General features: G+C 40.8%; 1 protein-coding gene across 1 annotated transcript in view; it reads left to right on the top strand.

The window, feature by feature from the left end:
• slc9a5 (solute carrier family 9 member A5) overlaps positions 1 to 2,218 on the top strand; it is a 119,090-nt gene extending 116,872 nt beyond the window's left edge. The window contains exon 16 of the mRNA XM_084337251.1: positions 591 to 2,218. Within this exon, the coding sequence (XP_084193377.1) occupies positions 591 to 1,192 (602 nt within the window). The 3' untranslated portion in view covers positions 1,193 to 2,218. The remainder of the gene's footprint in view (positions 1 to 590) is intronic.
• The last annotated feature ends 21,131 nt before the right edge of the window (positions 2,219 to 23,349 follow it).

Below are 23,349 nucleotides of genomic sequence, written 5' to 3'. Positions count from 1 at the left end.
GTAAGGGTTCAGGAGGTAGAACAGTCATCTGGTAATCAGAAGGTTCCCGGGTTTGATTCCCGCTCATCCCAGCAGCGTGTTGAAGTGTCCTTGAGCGAGACACTTAACCCCAATTGCTCCCGATGGGCAGGTTGGCACCTTGCATGGTTGCGTCCGCCGTCTGTGTGTGAATGTGTGAGTGAATGGGTGAATTAGAGACGTAAATTGTAAAGCGCTTTGGATAAAAGTGCTATATAGATGCAGTCCATTTACCAAGTAGATAAAGTACATAATATGACTGTTATTTGGTACATTTACTGATAAGGCATTCAGCACATGAACAAACGCATGCAACAGTAGAATCGTCACCATCCTAGCAGGTAGTCAGAATGAGAAGTATCAAGGGGAAATCAACAGTGCCCAGTAAATGACAATATAGCCTACAATAAAAGTAGCCTACGATGAACAAGTATAGAGGGTAAAGAAAAACTAAGCAGTGTTTAAATAATACTTGATACAGTCAGGCTACATTGGACTTCATATCTATCCTTACCATCTGGGCAGAGTAGCCAGAGATTTCACTCACTAACACTGTGTTCTCCCATGAACAGTTCCGGCTTCTTTGGATATGTGTGAGAGCCCCTCAACGATAGCCCCTCCCTCCCCCACCTGCGGAGAGGAGCATCTTCCATGGAAGGGGGGCATGGGCTCCCTGCCACCATGTGTGTCTGTCGAGGCCACCAAGATCATCCCCATAGACCTGCAGCAGGCCTGGAACCAGAGCATCTCCTCACTGGAGAGCATCTCTTCCCCACCGGCCCCGTTCGAGGCCGTCCACCCCAGGGTGAGCGCCCTCTCCAGGCTGGCAGGGCCCAGGCCGTCCTCCTACACCCCGCCTGGCAGTATAGGCTCTGGAGGCAGTATAAGCTCCATAGGAGCCAACGTGGCCCACGGTTCCGCCACCTTCCAGTTCCCAGATAAGGATGAGGAGGATGGGGCTCTGACGGAGCAGCAACTGGAGCTGCAGCCCCTCATGTCCTCTCTGAAACCCCCTGGCCCTCCTCCCATCCCTCCTGCCAGCTCCGCCCTCTGCATTGTCTCCGGCTCAGCGAGAAGGAGGAACCCCTGTGTGTACCTGAGGAGCCTGGTTACAGCGCCACCTCCTGGCGGCAGTGACAGTGAGCCACGCAGCAGAGGGCCCACTCAGCTGTAACCGGGGGCCAAGGAGGCTCGTCGTCATCTCAAGCACCAGCTCCAGGTTGAATTTACCACATAAATTCAGATCTGGGATCAGTGAACTATTCCTAATTTGTATACATAACCATTAGAGAGGAGTTCTAATGCTGATTGTAGATCAGCGTCTAGGTGTAACTTTGCTCCATCCATCTGTAACTCCAGGACCCCTTCACTGCCTCATGCACAGACACACGCAGACGCAGACGCACATACACATGCACATGCACATGCACACAAGCTTAGATACACATGCCAATATGTAAGGGATAATGTATAGCTACGAGGTCATTGTCGCAAAATAATTGACCGACACAGAACGTCAGTGAAGGTAAATTATTTTGCGATGATGACCGAGTATAGCTATACATTATCCCACTTGTTACATGGCTAACTTACTAACAATATACCTAATTCATCGACAAGACTAGATCCAATGCAGACGCAGTTGTTCTGTGGCTCCGTCAGCCCAAATAAAGTGATTATTATTATCGGCAGCCGGCAGGTCTGTGGTCTCTGGTCTGATTGCATGACTGAGTGCAGCTGTGCATTATGCTGAGCTGCACTGAGGCAGTGTGTCAGTGGGGCTTGATTGCGAACAGCTGCGCACAGCGGCCATTATTGTCCCACAGAGGTCCGTTATCGTGTGATAACGGACCTCTGACGCGCGCTATTGACCAATCACAAGCAAGCATTTCGGCGAATGTGAAAACGCCATGTAATACATTTTATTAATCTTCAACATGGGTTACATTTCTTCAGTACACATGTCCGTGGATCTTTTGGTCGTGGCTGGACATATTTACTCCATTGAAAACCTATAGCGCACAGAGAATCCAGCTCCCTGGTCTTTCTGTAATAATACCTGCCAACACGCCCATTTTCCACAGGTTCCCCCCCCCCCCCCCCCTTTTTTTTTTAAACCCTTTCTCCTGCTGCGCTCACTCATTTGGTAATTTCTTCCGTTAATCTCCCCCGCCTCCCAAAGATCTTTATATCGAATTGCATAGTGACACAATTTAAATCACGCTTCCTATGGGAGATTTATGTTGCCAGATTAGAATGAGCCCCATACCATTTTTAGACCCCCCCCCCCCACAGCTTAATGGTGGCAGGTATAGTAATAGATCTACGATGCACACTCAGACATTTAGCTCAGGCTTCTGCTCTGTTCTCCCTCACGCATGATCATGTGTGGCACCCTTCTGCTCTACAAAGTCCAGTCCACAGGAAGACACGGCCAACTATATACACTCATACATACTGTACACGACAAAGAGTTCCAGGATGTACTGTAGGACCAACACGGCACAGTGGTGAAGGCACGCGGGTTCATTTGTGGCAGCTGGTGAAGTTGCAAACAGTCCACAGGAGTGGAATGTATAGGGGGGGTTTGCCAGCCTGGATAACCAATATCCATTTCTCACGCATTTATATTCCCCCACTGTCTTAAACTGCCCTGTTTTATACACTTGAATGTTAGTTAATGTCAAGATGTAAGCCTATTGAAAATAATGTCCGTCTAGACTGCATTACACAGGCCTTATGGGGTGTGTCCGCCAAGCATCGAAGGCTCCATTCAAACTTCCCCCGAGACGCACGCATGCATGCGCGCATACACACACACAGTCCAGAGAGGAGGAGTAGTAGTAGTAGACACACACGCACACACTCCAGGACCCACAAGAAAGGACTGGGGGAAATTTGGAAGCCTCCTCAGCCAGTAAACGGCACTGCCTAACAGCTTAACTTTATTCTTTACCATTGGCATGCCTGTCCAAAACAAAACAAAAGCCTTTAGGTCTGTCCTGGGGGATTCAGGCTAGCCAGCCCTCGCTGTGAACAGCCTGAAAGCCCCTAAGCTCAGAGAGGCCTGAAAGCACACAGCGATTTCAATACCCCTGCACTGTGGCACTGAGTTAAACCTCCATGTGACAAGCATGAAAGAATCTGTAATTTCCTCAACTACTCTCCAAAAAAAGCCAGAGAGTGCGCATCAGTGCTTGATGACCTACTCAGTTCCCATGTTTGCCGATAAAGGTTTGAATTCAGAGTTGTTTGGAAAGGCACATGGTTTATTATGATACAGTATACTGTATCAGATGGAAATGTTGCATGAAGGCTTCGACACACACCCACTAAAAGTAGCAGACACTTGAGTCTGGTACTCCTCTCGTGTATTCTCTACACAGGAAGACTAAATATAGCCCTATAGGGATCAATCTGACATTCCCCTTTAAAGTGACTTGAAAGTATCACTTTAAGCCTTTATTTATCTGTTTGTCCTTTATTTTCCTGGTGTCAAATAAATGCAGATCTGCGTCCACACGTGTATGGTAACTTATTTTCTATTTATTCTGTCAAAGCTTCTCCTATAAATACTGAAGAGATTTATTTGTACAGCTGCAACAAGCAACGTGCAACACTACAAGAATTGTTTATTTTGAATGACCAAAGTGTATAAAAGAGCATAAACGAACATTTATATGATGTATATTTTGTCTTTAATTGCCTTACTTTGTTATGTCCATGTGTAGCTGTGCGTTGGCGAGTGATGATGTTGTTGATTACGATTTAGATCCAATGTGCATTTTAATGTAAAGCGGTGGGCAGTTGTCAAAGATGATTTAGTGCCTAATCAATGATTAATCATGTAACAGTTAAAAGGTTTTTCCAGCTACATTGTACAGTAGATACTCAACTGTAACACATGTCTGTCAAATTCATATGTATTCATGTGATTATTTTTTTTATCATCAAGTAGTCTATTAAGTGCACTTGTTTTGCCAAAGATGCTCAACTTAATTTCAAAGCTGCTGACGCTCAATCATTTTCATATAGTTGTTTGCCTATAGACCTGGGGAGTGAGGTTATACCTGTGATTGTCCCCCACCATATCCATTGAAGATCAAAACGATAGATATTCTAGCCAAACCGTATTGTCTATTCATAATCTTAGACGGAGCTTATTATTATTATTATTATTATTATTATTATTATTATTATTATTATTATTATTATTATTATTATTATTATTATTATTATTATTATTATTATTATTATTATTATTATTATTATTATACTGTTACAACCAATTAAGTTAAATGTTTTAACTTAATCTTTGAGAAAATGTGTTTTATATCGTAATACTTACTTGTTTCCATGGTAACTACTACAGTACCCATAAACCTCTCCAATCTCGCATCCCTTGTCAATCTTGTTGGTTATCGCAGCATTCGCGACCATCTTTGTTCTCATTTGATCCATGAATAAAATGTACAAAACATGAAAACTATGCATTTAAAATCAAACGTGTCAGGTAATCATGATTAATTCCAATTCCAGTCATTTTAGTCTGTTGTTTTGACTATTTTGGTTTCCTAACATCATCCTCTCAGCTCCACAGCATTCGCTCGAGACTGGTCTTCAAATGCAATTAACACTTTCCCGGACAGATGTAGTTTTGCATTAGGTACAGTCTTGTACCCATTACTTTTTTCAATTTTTTTATCAAATATAAAAACGGAACCAAACTATCACGCGACTCCCCAGGTTTATAGCAGAGTTGTTATTAAATAAAAGCATCTACCTATGTATTCTGTATGTTCTATTTATCATAATAGATGAAGATAGACAATGTGGTGCTGTGTGTAACAAGGCCTTTAACATAATTTCTACTTGAACTAGAATTAACATTATATTCTGCAGTGTGAGTAGTAGTCTGAATTATAATCTGACTATAAAAGTTGTCCCAATGTTTTTTTCTTTTTAATTGTGAATTTGTGATCATGACAATCCATTGCCCTGCTGTACCCAAGCAAAGTAATGGCTATGTGCATTGAATGGGATGCATGTGGGAGATTTTAGTTGTACCGTGCCAGGTGTATGGTACCCTGAGTGCAGCGGTTGAAATTGTATTCGAGTGCTTCAGTTTGTCAAATGTGTGTGGTTATTATTACTATTCATAAATTGAACTTCTTGATTTAAGATTACAATTCACTGACACAAAGAAACTATAATGTCTTGGAAGTCCAAGTCTTTTTTCCCCTCTTTTTTTGTTTTAAAGGCATTTGTTTCCTCTGTGATTTGGGTTGTTGTACGGAAATTAAATTAAACATATCTGTATGCCAAATGTTAACGTTGGCTTTTGCCCCAGAGACAAAGTCAATAAACGGGAGGAGTGCTTTTATGAATTTATCCAGTTGGGTCTGTTATTATTGCAATCTATGTAAATTACACCCATAGCCATACTGTATGTCAATCCAGAGGAGAAACAAACAGATATAATAATGAATCTTGTGGATTCAGCTTTGCCCCTTCACCACTGAAGTGTGTTAACGGCCCGCGTTGGCAGCAGAGGGGTATCTGGCTTGTGTAGAATATCCAGAAGGCACTGTTAGGGCCTCTCAGAGGCATACAAGGTAGAACTCAAAACGATTGGCTTCCAAATGGGCTTCATTTAGTGGCCAGTGGCCTGAAAATGAATGTAACATAGCCTATGAGGTAGTGGCCAAGAGAATAGCATGAATTTTAAGTTAGTTCCCCAGGCCACTGAGCCACAGGTGAACTTCACGCACAACAGTTCTTCATGCACGAAGCAGAACATCTCCACCAGATCCGGCTCTGGATGATGTCTCATCGCTTTCTATTAAAGTCTGCATGAAATGGCTAGCAGAATGCTATTTGATTCCACATAATCTCCTCGTGAGGGAATACTCTCATTTGGCTATGAAAGATGGGGCCTAACACGGTGACAGAGAGATATCCACTCGTCCAGAAAACACAGGGATCACCAGTGTTAATGGTCGTGGCCCACTAGTCAAACTATAATGGGCTTCAGATCAAGGTCTTCCGCTGCTGCCCAAGAGGCTGAACCAAAAGACCTTAAACTGGGGCCGGTGTTCGTAAACATTGTCAGTTAGCCCCCATAGCACTAACAGACAAGTGGAGCCGCAAGCAAACAGTACTCACCCAACCTGAAACCCACCGCTTCTCACAACAGCGGCGCGTCCTACAGTTCAGCTGTGTCCTGAAAGGTTTCACCCCAACCAACACAGCAAGGAACTGCAGTTGAGAGGCATGCAGCGGCGTGCTCCCAATACGAAAACCGGTGGAGGATTTTTAGAATGATCACCATCTTCCAGACACTCCAGTGACGAAGACAATATCGCCGTATTTTCTCGAAAATAGTGAGAGAGAAATTAAAGATATGATGTCAACGTATCTCCTTGTTCTTCCTTTCCTCGTAAACATTGCTTTTCCAGCTAATATTTTTCTCCACGTCAAGTGGGCATATGAGCAACACGTTGCTTGTGATGAAATTTGAGAAGGAGATGAGTGTGTGGCACCACCCCTGCTTATATAGGTAAGCGGATGGGGGTGTGGCCAGATGAATGCTGGCATTGAAAGGTACATTTTGAATTTTATTCAGTGTATATATGCTGAAGCGAGATATATGCATGAGACGTTGAGCGTGAGCTAGTGTGATACAGAACTATAGACCAGTGTCATTGCTCTCACAGTTCTCAAAAGTGATTGAAAAACTGTTTTCGCATAAGTTAGATGGTTTTGTGGAAAAGAACAAACTGCTGAGCAAAACAGATCAACAGCGACTGCCTTAATGAATATTATTGAAGAAATAACAACAGCAACAGATAAAAGGAAATTAACAATAGGGGTGTTTATTGATTTAAAAAAGGCATTTGATACCTTAGATCATAATATTCTAATTTCTAAATTACGCTCATATGGTGTGAGAGGAATGGTTCTAGAATGGTTGAGTAGTTATCTCCACAATAGGCAATAATATGTGCAGTTGGCAGATGTCAAATCTGAGCTCATGAAAATTGAATGTGGGGTACCGCAAGCAGGGGCGTAGCTGGTGGGGGGGTAGCTTAGGATGATTCCAAGGGCCCAGCACTCATTTTTTTTTTTTTTTTTTTTTTTTTACTAGACATCACTCAGGTGTATTATTGATGCTCTCATTGATACTATGTTTGTTTCTGAAGTGTGTGTGTGTGTGTGTGTGTGTGTGTGTGTGTGTGTGTGTGCAGGGACCGAAACTAGAGAGCGCCACCCGCCATTTGCGAGCAGTTTTTATGTTTGGCGCCTCCCACTTAGAGGACTGACCGCCGTGTGGCGGCCAATCAAATGGTCATGTGAAAACCGAAAATCATGATCCAATTCTGAGCGGAGTTCTCACTCGCTGTCTGAGCACAGACACGCAGTGCATTGCTGCTCCTAAACCTCCCCTACCTGTTTCTGTATGCTGCATGTAAACACACAGTCACCGTGACTGATGTTAGTCTAGTCAGAGAGACCTCCGTGAGCTGATGTTAGCTACTGTTACAAAATGACCCAGTCAACTATTCACTTTTAGTTTAATACATGAGGCATTGTGTAACGTTATCCAGCTGGCTAGCTTCTGATAGCTCCCGACATAAACAACTGCAAGTGTCCAGTTACATCGCATGAGGGCTGCAGCGCTGCTGACTAGGGTCCAGGTGCAGGGCAGGAGAATCCTTTCATGCTGAATGTTAGGGGTGGACGGTATGGTCTAAAATTTATATCACGGTATAATTTGAAGCATAGACGGTAACGGTATATATCACGGTATCAGTGTTTCTGTTAGAAGAATTTTTTTTGCCTGATAGGCAGGCTATATAAAGAATGACATCCTCAAGGCATGTAGATTTATAATATTTTAACTTAAAACTAGGTTACTTTTGCGTATAAAGTCATTATATTCCAAATAAAATAAGTCCCGAGTCCGTGCTGCTCCCATTGCAAACAGCGGGCTGGATGCTGGATTTTGCTAGAAGCATATGTAGCTGCAGAGCTGCAGAGCCCGCGGCGCTTTCAGGTCTGGTCACAGCTTTCAGCCGTTGGGTGGGGGGGCGCTGTTGAGCGGGCCTGTGAGACCTGAAAGCGCCGCTGGCTCTGCGGCTCTGCAGCTGCATGCTATTCGCAAATCCACTGCTGCAGCCGTCCTCCCGTCCTCTCGTTATCATAACACTACACGCATATCATAATGTTTACAGCAAACTGTAGTTGATCACCAGGTATGTTTTATTAACGTAGAATAATTCATATAAGAAAAACGATAGGGACATCTCTTACCTTTCTCCACTGGTTAAAAATGCCAGGAACTGAAATTGAAACTTACTGTGCGCCGCGGTGATATGTATTTATTATGAAATGACAATTGCGTGTTGACACGCCCACTGCGCGAAGCCTCCTAAATAACTTTTTCCAGTTTGCACATATCTATTATCTATGACTAATTCTATCTATTTTTAGGGGCAAATGCGATTGAAATAGTCGTGCTGTGGTTACATGACGTCATTGCTATTTTAGAGCTGCTCTACCGGTTACACGGTAGAGTCAAAATCCATACCGTAGAGCAAATTAATACCGTTTATACTGTATACCGTTTATACCGTCCACCCCTACTGAATGTAAGAGTTTAGGGTCCAGCTGTAGCGCCGGAGAATCCTTGCTGGAGCTGGAGGCCACTAGAGTGTACACACAGACAGTGGAGCTGTTTGCAGACAGTGAGGTGGCAATGTCTCGCAGATAATATAACTACAAGTATGATTATATAATATATATATTTTATTAAAAAAAAAAATTATATAAAATAATAATAATTTATTTTTTTTATCAAAAAAAAGTTGGCAGGTAAGAAATCTGCTTGGCGGGTAGATTCTTCCCATCTACCCGCCACTGGCCGGTGAGTCAAAAAGTTAATTTCGCTCCCTGTGTGTGTGTGTGTGTGTGTGTGACTATATATATAGAGAGAGGGGGGGCTTTGGTAGACTATTGCATTGGTCCATTCATTGAAGATGAACGCAATGCAACATCCTTTACTAGGCTCACCCACCAACAGTGCAGGTGCTGAACTGCTGATCCGAATGTATAGGTAAAAACCATATTATGCGTTTTCATCAATAAAAAAATGGCCAAAAAAAATCTGCTCGCGCGCTCGCATTCACTGGGGGCCTACAAATACATTCTTTCATGGGGCCCAGAATCTGGAGCTACACCCCTGACCGCAAGGTTCGGTTTTGGGGCCCAAACTCTTTCTTTTATATATTAATGATATTTGTGATGTTTCAAACCTATTACAGTTTGTCTTGTTTGCTGATGATACCATTTTTTTTTGCTCTGGAAATAATTTAAAGGAACTAGCTGAATATATTGTGTATGAAATGACAAAGCTAAAGAAATGGTTTGATGTAAATAAGCTATCACTGAATCTGAAAAAAACTAAATTTATGATTTTTGGCAATCGAAAACTAGATGAAAATATAGTACTGACAATAGATGGAGTTGATATAGAGAGAGTTAATGAATTTCGTTTTCTTGGTGTGATTATGGATGATAAATTAACATGGAAATCGCACATAGCTCACGTTAAAAAAAAGATGTCCAAGAGTATTTTTGTTATGAATAAAGTAAAGGATGTGTTAAAGTATGAGGCAATGAGAACACTCTACTGTTCACTCATCTCACCTTATATCAGTTATTGTGTTGAAGTATGGGGGAATACTTATGGGACCAATATAAAACCATTATATATACTACAGAAGAGGGCCATAAGAATCACACATAAAGTGAGTTATCGAGAACACACAAATACATTATTTATTAAATCTAGAATAATTAAACTTAAAGACATGGTTAAGTTTCAAACAATGTTAATTATATTTAGGGCAAGAAATAGTACACTGCCAGAAAAACTACAAAATCTTTTTCATTTAGAAAGTGAGTTTAGTAGGAGAAAATACAACTTTAAACATCAGTTTGCACGTACCACACTTAAACAGATGTGTCCTTCAGTTATTGGTGTAAAGTTGTGGAATTCTCTCCATAGCGAGCTTAAGGGATGTAATAGTGTTTATCAATTCAAAAAAAAATATAAAAAAAAAACATTTAGTCAGTATGAAAATCAAATGTGATCTGAATAGTGAGATCTTTTCTTTTCTTTTTTTTCTCTCTTTCTTTTATTCTTTATTCTTTATTATTATTATTATTATTAAATTTTTTTCTTGTTTAACTGTGGATTGTGAGTTTCTTGTATAATGGTATGAATTATTATTTGTGTAAATTAGGTTGTACGCCGACCATTAAGTAAATACTTCTTTAGTTTAGGAATAAGGGGCAGGTAACTATAAGATGTATTCTTCTTCCTGCTCCTTTTGTCCATGGAATGTTATTTATGATTGTGTAATGAAGAAACTCTGATTGTATGATTCCATGTGGCAAATAAAAACTCTGAACTGAACTGAACTGAACACTACTATCTTTGCCTCCAACCTCCGCAAAAAACGCCTCTCCAAATTGGTAGAACTGGAAGGGCTTCACTCTTGGTTGTTCTCCTCTTTACAACGCAACTACTCGTGTCGACTGGAGTTTCAAATTAAAATGTTGAAAAAGGAGATTAACTCCATCTTAAAACAACAATCTGAATTTCAAATACACAGAACAAGACAACATTATTACTTTCATGGCTCTAAACCTAGTCACCTACTAGCTATGAAGATTCGGGCCAGTGAACAATTTGCGGATATCCCTGCCATCAAGGACCAACAGGGGTTGATTACCACCGACCACAAAAAAATCAACAAGACTTTTCGTACGTTTTATTCTAACCTGTACGAGTCAGAAGTGATCTCCGATCATAATAAACTGGAGGAATTCCTTGATCAAATTAACTTACCACAACTCTCAGAGGAAGACGCTAAATGGTTAGATGCACCTATTACACTAGAGGAACTTAGGGAGGCTATTTCTGACTTGCAAAGTGGTAAGGCCCTGTACCTCTCATGCTGGGATGTAATTGGACCCCTATTACTTGATATGATTTTACACTCAGTCAAAGAGGGAAACTTTTCCAGGGATGTCAATATGGCACTCATATCTGTCCTACTTAAGAAAGATAAGGACCCCACCGAATGTGGCAGTTATAGACCCTTAAGTCTCCTTAGAACCGATCTCAAGCTGTACGCTAAGGTACTAGCCATCCGACTTCAAAAGCATATGACATCTCTAGTTCACCCTGATCAGACAGGCTTCATAAGAGGCCGCCTGATCACGGATAATATTAGACGGTTACTGCATGTGATAGATGCCAGCAAGGATGCCACGCCTCCTACGGCTGTATTGCGATGAAAGCCTTTGACGGGTTGGAATGGTCTTATTTATGGGCAGTACTTAGAAGGATGGGGTTAGGTGATGGGTTCATTCATATGATCAAAGTACTATATACAGGTCCATCGGCCATGATTTTAACAGGTAAACTCTGCTCTCCACTCTTCCCTGTGTCGCGCTGGTCCAGACAGGGTTGTCCTCTTAGTCCCGGACTATTTGCTCTATCCCTTGAACATTTAGCTCAGTACATAAGACAATCCCAGTCCATAGCACTGATCTCAATTAAGGGCACACAGCATCACATTAGTTTATATGCAGATGATGTAATCTTGTTCATGCAAAACCCCGCCACCTCCCTACCTCATCTTCTCAAAGTAATAGATGATTTTGGCAATTTATCAGGATTTAAGATAAACTGGCCAAAATCGGCTCTCCTTCCACTCAATGTAACTGCGAAGGCTACCATTCTCCCAGCAAATATACCCATGGTAGAACACTTTTCAGCAGGTGGTCAAAATAAAAAAACTCATTACAGGCCCGAGCGTCAATAGTTAAGATGAATGTTTTGCCCAGAATTAACTTCATCAGCTCGATGTTGCCGTTACCCCCCCCCCCCCCCTGCTGGTTACTGGCAAAAACTACACTCCGCTGCATATACATTTATTTGGAACAGCAAACGTCCACAATTAAAAAGATCCACTGCACAGAGAAATAAAACCGACGGGGGTTTAGCCTTTCCAGACTTCAATTATTACTTTAAACTTAAGAGTTCCACTGATCACCTGGTTTGATTCTCAAGCAGCGGTAAGAGAGATTAAGTATTGACCGCATGTCACATTATGCAAAACACGCCCCCTTTTAGTTTGATTGATTGTAGCCACGCCCCCTTTTTGGGCTCCTCTGATTGGTCGAGAGGTTCAAGGAGGCGGGACTTCCGGGTATGTCATACCTTATAAGGGCATATAGCCAAGTTTGATGGATTGTAACCACGCCCCCTTTTTTAGATGATTTATGACCCCTTAGGGCTTCTCTGATTGGTCGAGAGGTTCAAGGAGGCGGGACATCCGGGTTAGGAGGCGGGACATCCGGTTTCGGAAGAGGAGGGGTTATAGGGGGAGGGACTTCCGTCTTTAGATTTTTTTTTCAAAAATAAAAGTTTTTTAATAAATTTTTTTTCAAAAATAAAAGTTTCAAAATAAAAGATTAAAAAATAAAAGTTTTTTTTAAATTTTCGGATTGTATTTGTGTATTCCACGGTCTTAAGAATAAATTTATGTGGACATAAACATTTCAAGTGTGTGTGGGGAATATTTTTTAAGCAAAAATACAATAAGTATTTATGTATTCCAAGGTCTTCAGAATAAGTGTGTGTGTGTGTGTGTGTGTGTGTGTGTGTGTGTGTGTGTGTGTGTGTATGTGTGTTTTCTTGGATAAATGCAAGAGTGTTTAGACACTTGTGTGGAGGAATTAAGAAAATACAATGTGTCTGTTTAAGTAGAGAATGTTTTCTTCCAAGTGGTATGGTTTCGACCAACCCCAACTGGCATGCGTATCCCCTCTGTTTCTGTCTACCTCTCAGTATCTCTCCCTCTCTGTCAAACTGCAGCTTCTCTGTAATTCTGAAAGTGACACCCCCCTGCGTTGTCGTGAAGGAGGGTGTCTAACGATGGAGGTTGGTCCCAAGGAGGAGTATGAAGATAGCGAATAGGGGGGCCTGAAACTACTGTATTCACTTTCTGTCACTGGGACCAGATTTATGACCGGGTTCGAGTTCTCCTTTCTGCAGAAAAAAACTCACGGCCCCCAAAGGTGTGTGTGTGTGTGTGATTTTTTTTTTTTAAAGAAAATTACAAATGTAATGTGCTTATATTTTAGTTTCATGGAGAATGCCCAATGCAAGAGAGTGTTTCTAGACACTTCACCTTAACATTTCTTTTTGTTATATTGATGTAATGTGTCTATATTTTAGTTTCATGGGTTTCCCTTAGTGATCTTTGGGTGTCAAAGTGCACCATTTCATTAGCCTGCAGGGGTCTAGGGTTTGAATGTATCGTTAATACGGTCCGGTGAAGCGTTTTATTTAAAATAGATTATTTAAAAAAGGTTGCATTACAGTGTTTTTATATTATTATTCACATTAATTATTACACTTAAAGATATGATTAGGTATAAAAGTTATATGTGATAGCTTAAAGAGTTGGGCTGAAAATAAATGTCTGTGTGGGTGTGTGTGTGTGGGGTGTGTGAATTGGGGCCCTCTTAGGTGTCAAAACACCGCATGGTGGCGTGAAGATTAGGGGACATGCAGACTTAAGCTGAGGTTACACCTTTCGTATCATCTTCGTATTGTTTTCTTATACGCATCGCCGCGTATCGCCGCGACGTCATGCGCCTCGAGTCACACTTTAGTTTTTTTTTCGTTTTTGTCACCAGAGCACACTGATGAAGTACACTGCCAAAGCAGTAGGTGGCAGTAGGTGGCAAACATGAAGGCAATTTCAACCAATCAGAACGAATGTGCCAATACACTTCCTGGAAGCTCCAGCAAAGAAAATGTCAACAAGGCAGGCGCCTATGCCGCGCCACCATCTTGCTCAATGCAGCAATTCTTTTTTCAGCAAAGCCTAATAAAAGTGCAATAAACAAAACGGATACATTCACTGTGTGTTCTGCCTGTCATTTGTTGATGAAACAAAACTAACATCAACACAAGTGACCACCAAGAGCGGATAGTTTAGGCTAAAAAACGATCGGTATCATTGTAGCATTGTTAGCTGCATGCTAACGTCAATGGAGTATGCCATTATAACAATATAGCATTGTGGCTAGAAGCTAACGTTAGCTCACGCTACTTAGCCAGCATCAAAACTGATGATATCGCGAGCTATCAGTAGTTAGATAACATTAGAGACAACGCTGTGTGTATTAAACAAAGGTGAATAGATGACTGGGCCATTTTGTTTAATGCTTGTTAAGTTGAAAGAGGAACTCTGAGCTAACAGGGTCTGAATCCTGATAGCTCACGTTAGCCAGCTGCTCATGCCATCGGTAATGCTAGCAGAATGAATGGATGTAAACTTTATTTAACATATTGCATATGGGTACAATACAATACGGCTCAATACAAACAATTGTTAAGGGAATGCAGACTGTTGTAGCTTGGACTGGGGTCCTTATAACAATAACTTGACAACACATGGTAGCTGAAGCTATTTGGGACACGGAGCTCTGTCCCAAACACACACACACACACACTCTGCTGTCACCGGAAGGGCACGCAGATGGTATCTACTGCGCATGGGCGTTTTCGCCAACAACGGCTAGCGTGCTGACTACACGCTGTTTGTCGACTCGTTTTTTTGCGTATCTCCAAACGCAAACACAATTTTGCGTTTCAGCCGTATCCACAAAAAAACGCCAAAAAACGCGTTTCTGTGTAGATAGGACATGAAACGTCGTCAAAAACGTATAAAAAAACGCCAGGAATACACTAGTCTAACCATAGCCTTAGGCAGCGGTTACACCTTTCGTATCATCTTCGTATTGTTTTCATATGCGTATCGCCGCGACGTCGTGCGCCTCGAGTCACACTTTTGTTTTTTTTTCGTTTTGTCACCCGAGCACACTGATGTAGTACACTGCCAAAGCAGTAGGTGGCAGTAGGTGGCAAACATGAAGGCAATTTCAACCAATCAGAACGAATGTGCCAATACACTTCCTGGAAGCTCCAGCAAAGAAAATGTCAATAAGGCAGGCGCCTATGCCGCGCCACCATCTTGCCTATTTACTCAATGCAGCAATTCTTTTTCAGCAAAGCCTAATAAAAGTGCAATAAACAAAACGGATACATTCACTGTGTGTTCTGCCTGTCATTTGTTGATGAAACAAAACTAACCTCAACACAAGTGACCACCAAGAGCGGATAGTTTAGTCTAAAAAACGATCGGTAGCATTGTTAGCTGCATGCTAACGTCAATGGAGTATGCCATTATAACAATATAGCATTGTGGCTAGAAGCTAACGTTAGCTCACGCTACTTAGCCAGCACCAAAACTGATGATATCGCGAGCTATCAGTAGTTAGATAACATTAGAGACAACGCTGTGTGTATTAAACAAAGGTGAATAGATGACTGGGCCATTTTGTTTAATGCTTGTTAAGTTGAAAGAGGAGCTCTGAGCTAACAGGGTCTGAATCCTGATAGCTCACGTTAGCCAGCTGCTCATGCAATCGGTAATGCTAGCAGAATGAATGGATGTAAACTTTATTTAACATATTGCATATGGGTACAATACAATACGGCTCAATACAAACAATTGTTAAGGGAATGCAGACTGTTGTAGCTTGGACTGGGGTCCTTATAACAATAACTTGACAACACATGGTAGCTGAAGCTATTTGGGACACGGAGCAGCTATGTCCCAAACACACACACTGTTGTCACCGGAAGGGCACGCGATGGTATCTACTGCGCATGGGCGTTTTCGCAACAACGGCTAGCGTGCTGACTACACGCTGTTGTCGATTCGTTTTTTTTGCGTATCTCCAAACGCAAACACAATTTTGCGTTTCAGCCGTATCCACAAAAAAACGCCAAAAAACGCATTTCTGTGTAATAGGGACATCAAACGTTGTCAAAAACGTATAAAAAAACGCCAGGAATACACTAGTCTAACCATGGCCTTAGAGTAAAACTCTGACATATTTACAGGCAACATTCAAATACAAATGGTTTATATCTTTGTAACATGAAAGTTAGTGTAGAACATTATACTCATAGCATATTTTTAGTTCACACAATGGATGGGTTCACATGAATATAATCTGACCAAAGATTTTGACAATGTATTTTTTCTTAAAAAATATTCCCCTAAACATGCATTTGTCCTAATAAACTAACCTACACTATAACATGCAATACTTTGATGAATATTGTTACACAGCTAACAGAGTTGTATTATAATTATAATTTGGATAAAAGCGTCAGCTAAATGACTAAATCTAAATGGTGTAATACCAACTATTTGACAGTTTGGGACACGGTGGTGATTCTTATCTCTTATTTCGTAAAACTAATACAATGTTGACTGGAAAATGAGTCTTTGACAAGGTTAAGAGGTAGCAGATCAGAGAAAGACTTTTGTCTTGTTTACATCAGAGTCCCCCATTTTCAGTTCATCAGGGCCTATATGGCATACAGATAGACAGTAATGCTACATCCATACATTTAGGACATACCAGATTGCAGATACACCAGTGTTTGTGATAACTTGTAAGGGTGTGTCTGTCCAAGCTGCTTTAACTGTTTCAATAGGGTATTTCATATGTCTTTAATTAAGACTTATTTCTGGATATAGATCACTTCAAAGCATGAATGTCCATAGTGTCCGTATCAATGCTAAGCCTACATTTATAATGCATTTATAGGTCAACTACCCTTTTTAGCATGGTTCAAACCTCACCAACACATCTAACCCCAATTTATGTCACAGTATCCTGAAATAGCACAGAGTTTGGGTAAAAGGCCTTCTATGATAGCTAGGTCTGTAATGGACTTTCAAAAACCTTGAAACTGTATCCCCTCAATACCTTCCATCCTCTTTTTTACCCCGAAAAACCCATTCAATATAGTTTGCTGTACCTCAAATGTAACCCCAGGGCCCACTTTTCCTTCTGTGTATTTTAATGTCTTTGTTGTTGCAGTCAATTGGAACCAGGTCTAGCTAAAAGAGGGGTCAATGATCTCAAATGACTACTTGGTAAAAGGTTTAGCATCTTTCATGCATGAATTGCATCTCTAACGTGTTACACACAAGTAAAACAGACATAATATTTGCAAACACTATAGTTCTAAACGGTGTATTACAAAATCTTTGTATCTACTGTAGACAATATGCAATTATATCATTGTCACCTGAAAACATGTTGCAGGATATTTAGCAGAAACTATGGTAAATGTACTTTGATGCATGTAAAAACATGAGTTTCAAGTTTCTTTATTAGTTGTCATACAGAACTACAGAATACTTTTATACAAAAGGCTTCTTTATGCTACGCTCCAAAGACTGTGCTAGGCAAGAGATAAGTATGAAATAAAATAGTATAGCATGTAAAACTAGAAGTCACGTAGACACAATGTTCGATGCAGAATAGAAGTAACTGAGTTACCATACAATATACTATGCAATACTAATATACAATACTATATACGGTAAAACAGAAATGGGGGTGAGGTAGAATTTAGGCATAATTTACAGTAAGGTGTACAAAGGTATGGGGTGTAGTGCAAATCCAATACCAATAAATATAAAGTGTGTAGGTGTTCTAAAGTGTGGAGAGTGGGTGTTACAATGTGTTGTTTGTTTAAAGTGAGTGTGTGTGCGTTTGGATGTGTGTTGTGAGTGCATTTGATGGTTGTTGCATAGTGTTATTGTTCGGTATATGATAACACATAATCCTATTGAATTCTGAATTTTTTGTTTATTGGTTGAGTGTCAATGATACACTTAAAATAGACATCTAAAATCATGAAACAGGTCGATTTTTACTAGATTGAATCATTAGTCAGAAGGATAATGTTAATTTGTCAAGGGGTTGACATATATCACCCCCATGACACCTCACTCCTCTGTAAGACAAACAGCTTGATCTTGTAATTACAGTGATTAGACTAGTTTGCCTGTTTTCATTTTTGATCAATCTGCTTTTTGTGTATTTTTGGTGTTTGTTTATGTTTTATCAGTCATTTGGACCAGGTCTAACTCGGTAAAAAAAAAAGGGATCTATGATCTCAAATGACTACCTGGTAAAAGGTATACCAGCTGTCATGCATGAATGCAGCTCTAATGTGCTACACAGGTAAAACAGACTATTTGCAAACAGCATTGTTCTAAACAGTGTATTACAAAATCTTTTTGTATCTACTATAGACAGCTTGTATTGATATCTTTGTTATATGAAAAACATGGATGCATCAGATTTAGCAGAAACTAGTTTCCATCTGTACACAGAGAACATGATATCACATAATCCTAGTGAATTCAGATTTTTGACTGTCAATGATACACTCAAAACAGACATGTCAACATAGTTTTTTTTACCTGTTTACACAATGATAAGGTAAAAATAATACAGATGTATTTTTAGAAGTTTTAGTACGCTCAAGCCCCAAAGGTATTTTCTTTAACCTGTTCTAAGGTATATTATACAACAAATACATTTCTGAATTACTTTGCAGAACAGTGTCTAGTTAAAATAGTTTTTTTTCAGGTGCAATAAGAAAGCCCCCTGAGTTTTATGCTCTCAATATTTCGATAAGCATTAAATTCTACAGTTACACACGATAGGAGATATTCAAACAGCTCAAAGATGATAATTCTAAGGCAAACAAAAATCGAACTCACACACCATAGGTGTGTTAGTGTATAGTATGGCTAACATGTATGAAAGTAACATAAAGCCGTTATTAAAGTTGTTGATACAATATTATAATTCATAATAATTTTGCAGAAAAAGCTAAATGCAGAGTATTACCGGCGGAGGTTGTTTGATCTTTGTCCCGATGATTGAAGGAAATTCACTTTAAGAACCATTTAGCATGAAACATCTTAAAACAAAGATGTATTTTATACATCAGTAACCATGAAAATAATGCAATGTTAGGTTTACCGTGATTATAGTGTTCACAGATAGGAATGTATCTAGGACGGGGTCCTTTATACATCAGTAACCCTGGACAGACTTGCGAAGTCAGAGACCATGATGTATCATTCACATTCAATTATCCAAATGTACTCAGGATGTGTCAGATGTGTGTGCGAAAGTTCCCCGCACTATGCAGGGTTTTACATAGGCTACTAACAAAAACAATTCATATTGTTTCAGTGATGGTGTGGTTGATAGCTACATTGTCGACTTGTCTTATTTCTACCTGAAAGTTTTGCATCGTTCACACAATAAAGATGCTGTTTGTGAAAAAATATTGTATAATATCTGCACTGATTCACAGTGCCCTAGGTAGCGATACACTGTACCCCGTTACAGGGGTATAGTGGATCGAATATATTTCTGTATGAATCACCTTAAAACAATGAGGCATTTCATTTATAATATCAAAACATGGAACTCTTATGTAGAATGATGAAAAAGAGTTCTACTAATATATATATATTTCACGCTGTTTGTAGAGCTAAATCTATACTTTATATTATTGCTATCTGTACATTGTCATTGTCAATTGACACAATAAACCGTCCCTTCAATATGCCTTAAATAAATAATCTTTTCATCAATACGTTCCCATTTTATAGCGTCGTGAATATGAACTATATACCGCAATGTTCTGGGGTATTTCCTGGAAGGCGAGATATAGGACGCTAAGCTAATAACGTTAAATCGAATGGCGTTTCGGCTATACACAAGCTAGAGCTAAAACTCAAAATGCATATTATTGGTATCATGGTCCACCATGAATGCATGAAAGGGGGGGGGGGCAGGGGACGTTGTTTCTGATTATTGATTACCAATAACAGCATTAGTCTCATACGCTGATCGGGTGGTTGGATATCAAAGCAAGGCCCGATCGGGCTGTAATTTACGCGAAAAAGCTCTTACGTGGGCCTGTTGGATCCCAAAAAGGATTTCACAGTTATCGATCACCATCTGGTAGATTGATATGTCCATTGGCTGATGCTATATTCCTTTACTGCATACTGAATTCAGCGTCCCAAAAAGTATTCCAGGCTACAAGCTACACGCATAGCTTCAGGCTAACAAAAAAGTACACCCATGATGAAAAAAAAACACCGGTCTGTAACAGGGAACACTGCATTATCGAGACAGCGCCCCTACGAGGATCTGGCCGGTAATGCACTTTTCCGAATCCCAAGAGTAGGGTAAATCTGCAGTGCCGCTCTGTGACATTGAGTAGGATATTAAAATGGAATAAAAGCCGAAACAACCTTACCACGTACAGGGCTAGAAATTTAAAAATGTACTTGGTAGCACTGGTGCTCCCAACTTCAAAAAGTTGGGAGCACCAGCAAAAATGTAGGAGCACCCACCAAAATGTAAGGAGCACCAACAATATATATGTAATATATTTCTTTTATTGATAAAAAACGACAATATAACAGTACTGTAATGCAGTAAAACAGTGAAAGTAGCCTTAAACTATAGTATAGTTTAGACTTAGTAGTGTAGCCTATAGTGTAACTAGGCATGTGCCAGTATGACATTTTGAGGGTACGATAACCTTGGGCAAAAATACCAGTTTCACGGTATTCGGTACATAAAGAAATCCCCCATTGAACAAAACGTATTACAGTGCACAATAAGCTTTTCTGTAAGTGTGAAGACTGTCTGTATTACACAGAGGGAACTGTCTGACCACTTTAAAACTAAGTACAGAATATAAAATACTTCCAAATAAACTTTCATGATTATGAATATGTAGGCTACATGTCAAAAGGGCATTTTGCTAAATTTTATGTAATCTACTTGCAAATATGTGTTTATAGCCTAGTACTATTCTTACTATATTAAACTTTGGATTCATCTTTTGTGGTGGCTCAACATTATTCACACACAGAACTATGTGTTGGGATAAGGGTTCTGCATGGACCATATTGTTGTCAGAGTGTTGACGTTGAGATGATGTTAGCTGCTAGCTACCCGAATCCACAACAGCCAGGCAGCCAACCGTACAAAATACAGTCTCAGCCAATCACATCGATTTGTACAGTTAGTTAGCTCTACTCCATTGCGAAGTAAAAGGTAGCCAGCCAGCACAGCCCGTATTAGCAAGCTACAGTTGCTAGGTAGCTAACGTTAGCCAGCCGAAGATCGGTAGCTAGCCACAGCTGCAAAACGAATTTCAATTATGTTATGAGCTATCAGTAGCTAGCCAGCTAGATAACGTTAGACAACGACTTGTGTATTAAACTAAAGTGATGAATAGTTTACTGGGCCATTGTTTAATGCTTCAGTGGTGTTAAAAGAGGACCTGCACGCTTGCTATCTTCGGTGCAAATAAGATGGGCCTGTGAGGGGGAGGGCACTGCGAGCAGCATGTGTGTGCGTCAAGCTCACGTTTGATTGGTTAGAATGGTCACTGTCAACTCACATGGCACATACTGAGTGACAAACTAGCGAATGTAGAGGTACAGGGATGATGGGGGGGGGGAGGTCGCACCAGAACAATTATTTGCACTCGCATGAATGCTCCCAATTATATTTTGAGGTCGCACAGATACAATTTCGGTCACATATGCGCCCAAATCGGTCGCATTTTCGAGCCCTGACGTATATATACGTGGTTGGCCCTCAAGCGTTGGATCCAAAACACGCATATATATATATGTGTTTGGCCACGAATGTGTTAACATAACAGACCTAAGTTTGATGAAACTAATGGGATAACTGGGGTTGCAACAAAAGTGCAACTAGGGCTAAAAACCCAATGAAATAAAATAATAATAATAATAATAATAATAAATAATAATATAGCTTCTTAGCAGACTTCTTAGCTTAACATAACAGACCTACAGTAGGTTTGGGGGAACTAATGAGATAACTGGGGTTGCAACAAAAGTGAGACTAGGGCTAAAAACACAATGAAATAAAATAATAATAATAATAATAAATAATATATCCTTCTTAGCAGACTTCTTAGCTTAACATCCCAGGGAACTAATGGGATAACTGGGGATGTTGTTTGCTCCTGACAAGAGTCTCAAAGTCTGGGTTGATGGTAGACAAAGCAACTCTGAGGTCATGCTCAATGTCCAATCTGTTCTTCTGCTTTGTCTTCAGCTGGACCAGAGCTGAGAAGCCACTTTCACAAAGATAAAAAGATTTATTTTTCATTCTTTTTTTTGTAAAATGGCCCCGCGACCCACTTTTGGGTCGCGACCCACCAGTTGAGAAACACTGTTCTATACAGTGTCAGTGAGTACTGACAAATGTGCAGGCAGTTAACATAACCTGAAGGCAGTCGACACTACAATGCTCTGTCTCTGGCATCGAGGACCTGCTCTTGGCAGTATTGAGCAATTGAGCAATGATGGAACGGCTGCAGAACAAGTGGAAAGATAATCTCTCGTTGGTGCTATTCCCAAGGAGTGATTTATCACGCAGCGTGTCCGATCCATACGGCCTCCACTGACAGACATAAAAAAATGGCTTAGGTCTCTCTCTTTCCCATAATATATGCTCTGCTCGTCTGGCACCACTCTCAGTCCGACCAGCCGACTTCTTGACTGCGTTATGTCAAGTGCATTATGGGGCTTATTATATTAAGAGATTGCATGTCACAGCACTCCTCGCTGGACTCTCCCTGCTCACTGTCCAACAGTCTGCAGACAGAATGTTCTCCCCCTCACTGCTTCCAAAGACCACTAACTGCCCAGACGACAGTAGGAGACTCCAATGTTCCCTTGGCTGCAATACCACTCTCCCTCTGTTTTGCACTACCCCTCCCCTTTGGATTGTGTGTGTGTGTGTGTGTGTGTGTGTGTGTGTGTGTGTGTGTGTGTGTGTGTGTGTGTGTGTGTGTGTGTGTGTGTGTGTGTGTGTGTGTGTGTGTGTGTGTGTGTGTGTGTGTGTGTGTGTGTGTGTGTGTGTGTGTGTGTGTGTGTGTGTGTGTGTGTGTGTGTGTGTGTGTGTGTGTGTGTGTGTGTGTGTGTGTGTGTGTGTGTGTGTGTGTGTGTGTGTGTGTGTGTGTGTGTGTGTGTGTGTGTGTGTGTGTGTGTGTGTGCGTGTGCGCGTGCGTGCGTGCGTGCGTGCGTGTGTGTGTGTTGGAGAGGTTTGCCATTTCTCTCCAGCTGTCTGCTAAACTCTCAGATGATCTGATAGAGGCTCACGTGCTGGAACAGGCAAGAAAAGGGCTTGGGGGGGATGTACTGTAGAAAGACAGAGAGGGAGGTTTGGAGAGGAGGGGGAAAGGAGGGAGGGAGGGAGAGAGAGAAAGGGGGGTGGAGCACGTTT

This window comes from Notolepis coatsorum (genome assembly GCF_963971535.1).
Source record: "Notolepis coatsorum genome assembly, chromosome: 20".
Taxonomy (NCBI): Eukaryota; Metazoa; Chordata; class Actinopteri; order Aulopiformes; family Paralepididae; genus Notolepis; species Notolepis coatsorum.
This window is presented reverse-complemented; position numbering and strand designations above follow the sequence as displayed.